This window comes from Molothrus aeneus, chromosome 1 (genome assembly GCF_037042795.1).
Source record: "Molothrus aeneus isolate 106 chromosome 1, BPBGC_Maene_1.0, whole genome shotgun sequence".
NCBI classification, from domain to species: domain Eukaryota; kingdom Metazoa; phylum Chordata; class Aves; order Passeriformes; family Icteridae; genus Molothrus; species Molothrus aeneus.
In genome coordinates, this window is record NC_089646.1 from 145,124,892 (window position 1) to 145,138,230 (window position 13,339).

The window sequence follows — 13,339 nt, forward strand, 5'->3', positions numbered from 1 at the left end:
AAAGCAGGGCCTTTTTAAAGTACCTAGCAGTAAAATGTGATTTCTGTATTCTCTTGCTCACACATAGAAAGAACCAAAGTACATACAGCTAGTGAGTGCCAGATGTGTTCTCTTGCAGTCTGATTCAGAGACATTGCTGCCTGCTCTTGAATCTCTCTTCTGGATAGTTATTGTGGGAGGAATTGAGCTCTCCACACAGCAGATGTGGTTTTGTCCCAAAAATGCAAGCAGGCCCATTAGTGATATGTTCCAGCACAGCCACAGTGTCTGTTTTCTGTTGCTGGTTGTCTTCTTCTGAAAAGGATAATGTTCATATGCTTATTTCTTCTAGCACCTAAAACCAGTTAACGTTATATTTTAGTATTGGCAGAAGAGGTGGGCAGCAAGTGAGGAAATGTTACAGGCTTTGAGTGAATGAGAATGGAGTGAAGAAGATAGCCTGGTTTGAAATTTATGTTAAGCCTCTTCTAGAAGCTCAGATATATTTGTACCCAAATGACCTCAGTAAGATTTTCTTGTACACTTTGCTAAAAATGCGTTCCCACACAGGAAGAGACGCAAGTTCTGACATCAACATTAATTGAGTTTAGCTGCAAGTGTGATTAACTGCCTCTGCAGGTGATGAGAAATTGCCATATTTAATCCTTAGTAAATGTGAATCAGATGGGTTCAGGGATTTTGTAATTTTTTATAAAGAGCAGCAACCAAAACTTGTTTCTTGACTGTTGCCATAGCCAGTTAAGTTCATGAATCTTTGATCCTGTGGAGTATTGAGCTTCCCAAGCTTTTCATTTAACTGAATCAGGACCAAGTGAATATTTTGGAATTCCTAAGTTTTTCTTTTTTTACTGCAATGAAGCATTACATTTCTGCTATTAAGATTATAATGCTAAAATGTAGTGTTTCAAAAGAGATCATTAACCTTAATAAAGAAACAATCCCTTTTATTGTATATTCCTGTGAAACCTAGAGTTGAACCCAAAATGCCAGTAAATATTTCATCCTAATTATTTCTGCTTTTTCCAAATATCAGTGTTACAATGCTTAACAATGACTTATAGAACATAATTTTGTCATCCTGATTTTGTTTCATCTCTTGATACTTCTTAACAACTTAGAAAGACATTCATATTTGCAAATTTTTATACCTGTTTCTCTTTCTTACTTGAGGGAGAAAACTAATTTAAAAGACTTTCAGTCATTTTTTGTCTACATATACTTATATATATATAAATATATTTAATTTGCCTCTATTTCCATCAGGCAAAAAACCTCATAAATGCAAACACAAGTCAAAAGGTAAAAATGAGCTGTAGGTCAGCCTGCTCTCCTGCCCTGTGGTGTGTCCCTATAGGATGTGCAGTCAAAAATGCTTTTAGAAGGCCTAAAGACCTTTAGGCCAGAAATTGTGTTGTACTTAGTGGATTTAGTGTTTCCTTATGCTTTTTTTGTTTCTCCCCTTGACATGCCTGTAGCAATGTTAGCTGCTGTGGAGTTTGCTGTTGTGTTTGCTCATGATTTTTTACTCTGCCAAAAAGTAGTTTCCTGTTTTGTTTTCCTGAGCAGGTAGTAGAGCCATAGGTATCATTTTTGTGATGGTACTAATTACCTCTTTGAGTGACATTACAAAAATCTGTAGAAAGCTGGAAAAAGCTCTCAGTTGTTTAAAGAATGATTATTCATCTTAATTACTGGCCATTCAAGATAATGACTGTACAAAGAACAGAGTCCCTCACCCAGGAAAAGAAGTGCCTTAAAGGTCATCTTGTTCCAAGCCCCCTGCCATGGGCAGGGACACCTTCACTATCCCATCAAAGCCTCATCAAACCTGGCCTTGAACACTGCCAGGGATGGGGCAGCCACAGCTTCTTTGGGCAACCTGTGCCAGTGCCTCATTGGAAAGAATTTCTCCCTAATATCTAATCTAAATCTACCCTCTTTCCATTTAAAGCCATTGTCCCTTGTCAAAAGTGATGGAGCCCACCTTGGTCAGTGAAGTGACACACACAGCTGCTCCCATTGCCCAAGCAATGGGGCCAAGGCTTTTGGGACAGCCTTGGTAGGGGCTGGGCCAGTGGGTTTTGGGCTCCATCACTGTCCTTGAGCCCCTGGGCTCCTTCATGTGTGTGGGTGAACACTGTACTTTATAAGAGAAAAAAATTGTAATTGTCACAAATATTTGCCCACTTAATATGTTGAAATTAGAGATAAATGGGCATATTCCATATGTAAGTTTAGTGAGGCATCCATTACAAAAATGAATTCTGTCCAAAGTAGTCCCTAAAATGTATCTCCTGGTGTTTGTGTGTCAGTTATAGAGAGAGCAGCAAGATGGCAGCAGAGGTGTGGTTTTGTTGGGTGTTTTCTCTTGCAGGCTGAGTGCTTTCCTCAGATTTGGAATGTATTGGGTCATGTACCAGTGAGCCATCAGGGATTAAAAATTCAGTTAATCCTTCAGAATGCCATTTCAAATGCTCAGGGTGTCTGAGAACCTGGCAAATATTAGTAGAAATTCAGGTGTTTTTCACTAATCTGTTCTTTCACTGCCTCTTGATCTTAAAATGACATTTCATATATGTGACTTCTGAAAGTTATTTCTTGGTTTTTAAAAGCTGAGCATGTTCAGCTCTGCTGGAATGAATTCTGTTTGTTCATGCTCAATATTTGCACTGCAAAAGCACTTTGCTTGGCTAGAAGTGGTTTAAACAAAGGTTGCAGAAGAACCAGTATAAATTGCCTTCTCATGGGGGTGTTTTGCAGTTCTTCTTTTTCTTTTAGTATCAAGTGCCTGTAGCTGCTTTTAACTGTGCAGTGCAAGTCATCAGATAATAATAGCAAGGTCCAAATGGCTTGATCTTGCCTAAAATCTAAAATGTGACATTGCAGTTCATGGTTTTGTAAATGACACATGCAGAGGCCAGGCCACTCAAGTGTCTGTTTGTCAGAGGATCTTTGTGACAAGTCTTAAAATGTATTTTTACTGTTCATTAAAATCTTTTGTTAATATATTAAATGTCAAAAATGACAAAACACTAGTGGTGCAAGGTCCTACGACTGCAGTCACAGAAGGAGATTCCATCAACTGATGGATCATTTGATCATAATCTCTTTATGCAGTAATTAAATTGTTGTGCTTCTTTTAGGATCAGCACAGTTGGTCTTATTCTGACAACTTTTTAGGCCAGCTGGACCTGCTAAAATAAGGAAGTGAGAAATGGAGAGAATTTTCTTCACCCAGTAGATTTTTAGACTTGCTGAATATGGTACTTGTAGCAACAAGAATAAGGAGGGATTGTTGTTCATCTCCATTCAGAAATCTTTGTTTCTGCTGTCAATGAATCGTGTTCCAATAAGCCCTCTTCTGTTTCAGAATACCTTAAAATTAAGACATTAATACTTCAATTTCACAAAAAAACAAAAAAAAAAGAAAGGCTTTTGTAAAGGATTTTACAGCTGTGTATCATCATGTGCTCTGTTATTATTATGCATTTGAATAAGACATCAGTTTTTTTAAATTCTGGACTTTGAAGGGAAAGTTGAAAAGATCTGTAATTTTGAGGAGGGAGGGACTATGAAAAGGTTATTTTTCTTCATGATTAGTAATTTAGAGCAGTAACTCTAAATGTATCATTTTTCACAGTTCAACTGATAAAATAGATGATCTTGGGTTAAACAGGCATATGGAAAAAAACTGCATCTGATGGGTAAAAATTTGAGAGCGTTTCAAGAGCGTTGTGCAAAAAGTAAAATTATTTCTTCTTATGATAGATGAGGACAGACTCTCCAGGAGGAAGAGTATTGTGGACACAGTGTCTCTTCAGGTGGATATTCTGTCTGGCTGCAGCATAGAGGATAAGGTACGAAAATCACAGATTATTTTAAAGCAGCATCTTGAGTGGAGGGAGGGGGGAATGTAATTGAAATATTTCCAGGAAATCAAATATCTGATTATTATAGCAATGTTAAATATTTTGGGGGATTTGTTTTTTAAGTTGTGTATTTGCAGAAATGTGTTGTCAAAGACACTCCTATTGTATAAATAAATATAAAATATAAATAAATAAAAATAAAATATAAAGATCTTATTGTTTAAAAGGGTGAACTATTTGGCACTACATAAAGATCTTATTGTTTAAAAGGGTGAACTATTTGGCACTACAGTTTTTACAGATAGTACTACAGATTATGGTGTAGCAATACATTCGTTTACTTGTTGAACAACTGGTGCTTTATGAGTAGATACTCTAAAATGTTTTCTTTGCCTTTTGAGGGATACAATAAATTTCAGTATCTGTATCCCTGTATCATTTGAAGTATTTGAGAGACTTGTTCAACAGCCTGGGGCTGTGAGATACAATCCTAGAGAAACAGAAGCCTGGTGGGAGACCTGCAGTCTCTGAGTGGGACAGGTGAAGATTGTGTGCACCTGTGTCACTGGTTCCTCTCCAGAGGGGTTTGACATGTAGCAAAGGAAGTATAAAGTAGCAACAAAAAGTTCATATGTAGGGTACAGGAGCTGATGTTAATTATCCCTTAGGAAGACCACATTATAACTAAACTTTTCCCACATAATTTGACACTTCATTTGAAGTATTAAATTTCTACTTCTACTGGATATTTTTCAAGGTCCTGCTGATTTTTATTAAGTAGATTTCTACTGGCTGCGATGGAGATGAGCTGTTGAAATGGAGGTGTTTGTTAGTAAAAAATTCAGTATTAAGTTATAGCAAAGGAGCAAGCTTTACTTTCGACAGAAGTGATATGTTTTGCAGCATTATTATCATCATTATTATTATTATTATTATTATTATTATTATTATTATTATTATTATTATTACTACTATTATTATTACTATTACTATTATTATTACTATTATTATTCCTTTCTGCTTTTTGCTCATTATACCTCAGATGATCTTTTGTGTTCACTTCTTGCTTTTGTGCTTTAGCAAGGATACAGATAAAAGTGGAAAGAATAAAAAGGTGTTTGAAAAATAAATGAGGCAATCAGATCTCTAGCTTTCTGAAGCAAGTAAATGCTCCTCACAGGACTGTTTGACATAAGTATTCTTTTTTAAAATCACTCATTATATGTAGTTACGTGTAATTGACCAACTCCCTTGAAAGTAGAATTAAATGAAAGAAGTTTCCATTTCAGATTTCAAGTTATGCTGATGTTATGTCAAGCACTGATACATAGACTATTTTGAAGTGGATGTAGTGGTTGTAGATAAAATCTTTTTATGGATTCTCAGCTTAATGTGGTCTTAATGTAGTCCAGTGTCTTAGATAATGAATTCCTTTTTATCTCTTAAAAATGTGAATTTTATTAATCAGGAACAGAGGAAGCAAAGTATTCCTCCTCTACTTGCTTTATGAGATTTGTTTACAAGGCAAAGGATAAAACAGTATTTTCCAGTTAGCTGACTGGACCTTCATACCTATATATGAAATCTGGTTTTCTTGCTGTGTAGGTTAGTCAGTATAGCAATCCATAACCATCAGCAGAACTCAATTACAAAAAAAAACCAAGCATAAATCTTTATGATTGAGAGGATTACCTACTTAATTAATGGAAGTTTTAGGACATAATGATGTATGATATCATTTCTGCCCTGAGATAGAAGACTGTTTATCCATTAAATAGCTGTTATTTTTTACAATACAATTGCAGTTCTTCTGTCAGGAGACTCAAAGTTTTTTTTGTGGTGCCACGTCTTTTAGTGAATATTGTTCAGGAAGTGAGTTATTCCATAGTTATCTCCATTCATAAGGTGAAGCAGGTACACTACCTGTAAATGCAGGTAGTGCTTCTGGAGTATTAATTAATCAAGTATAATGCTGGGTAATACCAGCAACTAATGTGGAGATTAACTAACACTATGAAAGGCAGCCATAAACAACTAACATTTACCAAATGTGAGCTGTATAAAAGATTATTTCAGAACCTGAATACTCTGGATCTGTAGCCATATCCACAAATATTTTACAAAAAAATTATTTATTTTTATTTATTTAGAGGTAGAGGATACATGCTTATTAATAAAAACCTGTTAGAAAAATATAATTTACAGCTGCAGCTCATGAAATAACTCTCATGTAAAAAGGAAACAGCTACTTCCTTTTCCCTTAGCAGTAGTTCAAGCCAATAAATTAAAAAATTGGAAGAACTCATAATCTTCTGAATGGAATAAAGGAACTTTTTGTTAGCTTACCCCTTACCTTAAATCATACTAGACCATTCTTAAGAGTTGGTGTTTATCAGGAAGCCTGTTCACATGTTGGAAGGATTGAAGTGGGGAAATTCAAGTCAAGAAACCATGTTATGTTCAGATGAAGACTGTTCTGCCATCTAAACATTCTCCCCTAATGCCAAGAGGGTGGCTTCACTATAAATATATTTACTGGTATAGAAACTAGATCTATAACTAATTGAAACACTTCAGTAATTTTGCATCCTCAAGCAATTCTGGTGAAGTGCATCAGTAAATGGATATTCCTATCAGTAGATGAACAGATTTTCTCAGTGCATCAGACATAGCTTGTTATGAAGAGCCCTTTCACTCCAGTGTTTATGATGTAAGCACCAAATGATGTGGATCCATCATGGTACAAAGTTAGCCTAAAGCAGTAACCATTCTCCACTCAGCACTCCACTGTCAGCTCCCATTTTAGCATCATATTGCTGGTAACTGAGTTGGGCCAGTTGAATCTGCTTTTCTAGAGGAATCCCTTTGGGGGTTCTCTCCCAAATTTGCCCTGAACCAAGACACTCAGCGAGCCTCAGGAAGCAGTTGATGTTATTGGCAACAGCTGCCTAAGAACCAGTACTGAGATTTTACAGTACAGAGACACTATAGCTTATTCCTGACCTAAAGGACTCCTCTGCCTAAATCCAAATCCATTTATAAAGGATGTTACCTTAGAGCATCTTGAGTACAATCTGGAAAGTTTTCATTTGGTAAAAATTTCCTCACTAACTGCAGTGGCTTCAAAATGTGAATTAGTGATCTGTTGGCTGTCACAGAAAGTCCAAATGAAGTTATTGGAGACTTGTAAGGCTCTCTTGGCCTTCTGTGTTTTATCATAGTCCTTATTTTTTAGAAGCTTATATTTTATATATGATGATTAAGGAGTTTTTTTTTTTTCTATGTGCTTAGGTTGATAATACTGAAGAAATCACCTTTGAAGCTTTGAAGAAAGCCATTGGTAAGATTTGTTACAGTTGTGTTTGTGCAGCATAATTCATGATTACTATGGAATTGCTGAAGAAAAGAGAGAGGAATAGCATACAATATTACTTTTTTTTTTTCTTTTCAGCTAGTAAATTTATTAAGAACTCCAGTTACTTATTTCTAAATCTCTGAAATGATATCTTGATAATGTTAGTGAATTCATTTTCTGAAGTTAATGGGGCTGAATGAAAAGCATCTGGAAATGCCTGTCATCTATTACATTTGCAGTACAGACAAAGCTATAAATGTGAGATACTCTAGTAACATTGAGTGATTACTTATGAGGTAACTTGAGTATTTTTTTGTATTAAGATTTTTGAGTCTTCAGTACATTCAAAAATAGGTTGTAAATTACACATTGTGGATTTTAAAGTACTGAGGTTTTTTTAAAAGAATGTTGTTTTGACAAGTGACCTCGCTGTGAGAACACAGAATTATCCAGATTCCTTATTTCATATTACTATAAGTAATTGCTAATTAATGCTTTTCAGTCTACCAAAATCCTCTTTAAAATCTGAATTAAACATTGATGTTAAGAACAGTAGCATGATACTGGGAGATTCTTGTTTCCTCTTAAATCTGAACCTGTGTGCAGTAAGTGAGAAGTGCAGGCAATAAAGCAAAAGGGAGTCTGGATGTTAATTTTAATTAAAGACTTAGTAAGAAAGGGGAAAAATTTGGTCCTCAAACCATCTCCCTGGAATTTTATCTACATTTGGCTTTAGAAGCAGTGCCAGATGACAGATCACTTGAGAATGCTTGCATCACTTCAGGCACAATCCTTGTTCACTTCTGCAGTGCACATTTGATATTTCTTGTACTTCATAGGTAAAGATTGCATTTGTCTTTAATTTTGTTTTTCATTATTCTTTCAAGATAACAATGGACTTGAAGAACAGGAAAAGGAAAAGAGGCGTCTCGTGATTGAAAGGTTCCAAAAGGCTCCATTTGAAGAAATTGCAGCTCAATGTGAAACCAAAGTGAGTTTCTGCAAAATGTTAGCACTGAGGATATCAGTGTAGGCACTAGTGGGCATGTGCTGACTGAAGGTGATTTAAGTTGTTGTGTCACTGCTGCTGTTACTTGTTTAGAAATTCAGTTCCTTGTTTTGTCTTCAGTGCTATCAATGGTGGGAGATTCCAGTAATTTGAATGTGTTTGTGTTTGTTCCTGGACCATTTGGAAGGTAATGGGTAACTTGTACATTCTTCACCTTAATTCTTCTTCTTGCTCTCTTTGAAATCCAGGTTCACAGTCCATACCTGTTTCATTCTGGGATAACTGGAGCAGCATTTAACCCACTATGTATTTTAAATAACTAAATTTATTTCAGGTTTGTTAAACTCCTGTCTGCAGCAGCAGAATTTGGTCCATAATTCTTGACACTCCAGGACACACTCACCCAATCTCAAATACATCTTTAAGGCTCAGAGTCCTTGCAGCAGTGAAAAAGGAAATTAAGAAATGTGGCCTAGATTTACATGTGGCAGTGTGGAACACACTCACCCGAGTGTGGCCTGGCACACCCATTGTAGCTCAGTTCAATATCTAGGAGTTAATAATTCAATTTTAATTTTTTGTCCCTAGGCAAACTTGCTTCACGATAGACTGGCACAGATACTGGAACTCACCATCCGGTAAGGCTTTATGCAAGAACAATATCATACCTGAAAAATGATATTAAGCAATGGTGGCTGTTTTCAGATGGTTATGTCATAGTGTTCTCAAACACATGTAATAAGGAGAAAATACTTGCTTTAACTGAATGCTGTGGTTTAGCCCTGATAGGTCCATGTAGCCCTGTGTAGCCACTGGCTTCACTCTCCTCAGCAGGATGAGGAAGAGAATTGGAAGGGTAAAAGTGAGAAAAACCATGTGTTGAGATAAGAGCAATTTAATAGGTAAAGCAAAAGTCACACATGCTAGCAAAGCAAAATAAGAAATTCTTTCACTTCCCATGGGCAGGCAGATGTTCAGCCATCTCCAGCTAATCTCTTTGGGAAGGCAAATGCCATCACTCTGAATGTCTCTTTTTTCTTACTGCTTTCCTTAAAGCTGTTACTGCTGAGAATGACACCATGTGATAAGGGGTATCCCATGGGTCATTTGGGGTCAGCTGTCCCATTAGTGTCCCCTCCCAACTTCCTGCAGCCCACACCCTGGCCCAGCAGTGTGAGGAGCAGAAAAGACCTTGACTCTGTGTAAGCTCTGCTCAGCAGTAACAAAAACATCCCTGTCTTATCAACACTGTTGCCAGCACAAATCCAAAACACAGCCCTATACCAACTACTGTAAAAAAAAAATTATCCAAGCCAAACCAGCACACGGAAAAAGAGTGCTTTTCTATTTTCTTACTTCTTTGAATCTTCCTGATAGTGGAGAATATTCAGAAACCATGTCACTGTGTCTTACAGTATCTCTGTGTCTATCAGTAGTATTGCAGGATGCTGTTGTTTTCCCAATACTGCATCTGGTTGAGAAAATAATTAGATATTGAGCCCCCCAAGTAGTTCATGGTGTTATTATAGAGAGTTGTGCACATCATTATGCAGGAAAAATAGTATTTATTAGCAGTAAGATGCATTTTGATAGTTCTGTAACATCAGTGAAATTGATGATGCAGACAAGAATATAAAAATCCTCAGGGCATGATAATTTAATTAGAATTTCAGGACTAGGATAAAATATTATTGGTATTTTATTATTTTATTATATACTGTTGGTATATATATGGGGGATAATTTAATCTTGTTTCTCTCCTGTAAGTGTGTAAATTTATATAAAAGCAATCCATGTAAGTGTAAATTCTGTATATTGGTTGTGCTTCTCACACAGTCCTCCACCCAGCCCCTCGGGAGCGATGACCATGACTGCTGGACATCCTCATTACCATTCTGTTCCAGTCTATGAGATGAAGTTTCCAGATCTTTGTGTGTATTAAGTGTCTTCTGAAGTCTGCTGGACATTATTTAGAATAGAGTACAATAGAAAGAACAAGATGAGTTTTCAAATTTTATTGTTTATTGTATCTAACTTTAATATAATGATGGACATGAGCCAAATACAGATTATTTTAGCCAAATTCATGAAACTGTCTTGAATTGTTTTATTCTGTAATCTATTTTGAGTTAGGTTTTTCACAGACCACGTTTCTTCATTTTCATATTTGAGTACATGTGAAAGATTTAAAACTTGTCTTGCCATATAGGTAAATATTTCAGTTACTCTAGGAATTTGTATTGCTTCAAATTCCTTTAATTTGAGATATTGTAACTGAAAAACCTATTAAAGCCTTTGTTTGGTTTGGGTTTTTTTTGGTTGGGTTTTTTTTTGGTTGGTTGTTTTGTTGTTTGTTTGTTTGTTTTTTTACTCCTCTCCACCTCAATTCTATGTCAAACTAGAATGCTTTTGGCTTGCTTCATCTCATTCAATGTAACCACGGGAGCCCTACCTGAGCTCCCTCTTGTTCCTGCTGTCACAGCTGCTCAACTTGTTTGGTTTGGAATAGATGGAAAAACCAATACCTTACATGTGTTCAAATACAGTGAATGAATTAATGGGCACTTATTAAGTATATTCTGATGCATCCCATAACATGCTTTTTAGATAGCTACATCCAGTATATGTACTGTGTTTCTTGCTAAAAGTTAAATCTTAAGCTTTGCATAAGAGAGGAGAAAATCTCCTCTTGAAGCACGGACTTGTGCAATATATTTCATGTCTTAAGATGTATGGTTTACAGACTGTACTTTTGAAAACACTGTAGTATTTTGTCTGCTTTAGTATAAATACAGGAGAGATATATTTAGTATAGCAGAAAATAAACTGAGGGCATTTTAAATCATAAATACTAAAACTATATTCTGTGAGACATTTCTCTGTAGTTTATAACAGCTTTTTAGTGATATTTTAGAAATTGAAAGTAAACTCAATTAAACCATTTAAAGATGAAGAATTTATTACATATATTTTCAAGCAAAAGCATTTTTAGAGACGCATCTCTGTGTTTGTTTTTATTTCATTTCTCAAACCTTTAAGGTAAATTTCATAGGTTTATGTATCTGAGCATATACTATTCAAATGTAAATAAAGTAAAACTGATAAAGTAAATCTTGGACATTTGATGATAATTATCAAGGTTCTCTTTATGACTCACTAAATCCTGCCAGCAAAAAAAGGAAAACAGCATTCATTGATGCCATGAATAGTAAATCTGAAGTCCCTTAATTTATCTGAATCTGACTGGGGCAGTGTAAACATGAATGAATGCTCTCAAATATCTATAATAAATGTAGACATTTAATTGAGTGTTTTGGATGAACAGTGAACATGAAGAAAGTAACTGAACTTCAGTTAGGCCTGCTTTGAGCAGGAGCTTGGTTTAGATGACTTTCAGAAGTCCCAACCTAAATTAATCTTTGATTGCATAACTCATGACCTGAAGGATTATTAGCCCTGCTGATTTGCTGACTGGAGCCTTTGCAAGCCCATTGTAAAAAGGATTTTAAGTTTTTTGAACAGTAGTCCAGTATTTAAAGGCCTGATGTGGCATGACATAGAGAAATATCAGCTACTTAAACCTATGAGATGACATGCTGAGTTTCAGAAAGCATTCACAAAGCTCAAAAGGTAATTGAGACCTTCTTTTCAGTTTAACAGTGCAATCACAGCTGTTAGTGGATGACGAAACAACCCCTTATCTACAGCATTCCGTTGTGATTTTTACTGCTGCAGCGTGTCAGCCTGATCAGACCACAGTCTACACATAAATAGGACTCTAGCTTTTAGTTTTCACTTTTTTTTTTCCTTTTTTTTAAGGTAAGACTAAGACTTTTTGGCCTGTATAAAGACTGTAATTTTTTAAAAAGTAAATCCAACATAGGGATACAATGTAAAAAACCTACCCACTCTGTCATTTTTTTAAGAATAACACTTGGCACTTTTGTACAAAAAGGAGGAGTCTAAGTAATACAGAATGTACTTCTGTTTGCACTTGTGCAGTATGGAGACAGTGCTGTAAATACAGGATTGTTTCTGTGATTGAATTCTGTTGCATGAATGCTGCATGTGAAAAAACTAGATTCAGCATTTCATTTTCTGTTCTGTTAATGAAATATTTTTCCTTTATGGTAATGGTAGGTTTCTGTGTTTCCAATGTTCAGTTTGGGAAATGGAGGTGTTGTGCAGGTGTAGTGCAGGGAGTGAAGAGTTTGTAACACTCTGTATGTTCACATGATATTTCATTTCTTCCTTTATGGAAATTCAGGGAGTCTGTAAGTTGATAATTGGTTCACTGAGGAGTCTGTAAGTTGATAACTGGTTTACTCTGAGGAGTCTGTAAGTTGATAATTGGTTCACTCTGGCCTTTCTAGACACATGGGAGATGGGAGTGACTGTAAAATGTATTGGTTTCGTAGTTATTGTCATATGAGCCAATGAATGAAACCAAAAGAATTAAGAATGCTGTTTGTTGTACAGTACAAAGCTGCTTTGTTTCACTTCTCTTCATGTTCTTCAGACAAGCTGCAGAACTTAAAAGCTCCTTATGCAAACTGGCCCTGTGTTATCTGCAACACACTGAGCACTGTCTTAATGGTTATAATTGGTACCCAGTTTCAATGTATTCCAGCTGTTGCTTGGGGTTCTCTTTCCTATTATGTCATCTTGAAAAAAATATAGCTTTTGGTAGTGAGTCATTTTAAGATAAATTAAATTCATGGTCATACTAAAAGGTAGAAATAGCCTGTTGTCCAAAACCAGAGTAGGGCTAATTTGTCTGTTGTTCCAATGGTAATATATTCTGTACTGTATGTAATGAACCAGTTTCAATAAATGTAAGAACACACTGTGCAATCTATATTTAAGCAATAAAATAAACCAAAATTTAAAAATTAATCTTTTCTAAGGTGTCAGTTAATTTTTATTGCTCACAATTTATATATCAATTACTAATTTTTTAGCATTTAAAATAGCCCTCAGTTTGCACACCCTTTTTTTTTTTACTATTAAACCTGGGCAGGCTTCAGAGGTGGGGCTATGAGAATCTCATGAGGTTCAGCAAGGCCAAGTACAAGGTCCTGCACCTGGGGTCAGGGCAATCCCAAG

The 13,339-nt window shown here is 35.8% G+C and overlaps 1 protein-coding gene across 4 annotated transcripts in view; it reads left to right on the forward strand.

Annotated features, from left to right (window-relative positions):
• Positions 1–11,999, forward strand: part of EFR3A (EFR3 homolog A) — a 75,420-nt gene extending 63,421 nt beyond the window's left edge. For 3 of the 4 annotated variants that reach the window (XM_066566512.1, XM_066566528.1, XM_066566520.1), the window contains 5 exons: positions 3,769–3,857; positions 7,161–7,209; positions 8,112–8,215; positions 8,822–8,871; positions 10,070–10,175. In XM_066566512.1, the coding sequence (XP_066422609.1) occupies positions 3,769–3,857; positions 7,161–7,209; positions 8,112–8,215; positions 8,822–8,871; positions 10,070–10,175 (398 nt within the window). Of the gene's footprint in view, positions 1–3,768; positions 3,858–7,160; positions 7,210–8,111; positions 8,216–8,821; positions 8,872–10,069; positions 10,176–11,885 lie in introns of those variants that run through there. The other variant, XM_066566537.1, reaches the window with a different exon arrangement.
• Positions 12,000–13,339: the final 1,340 nt, after the last annotated feature.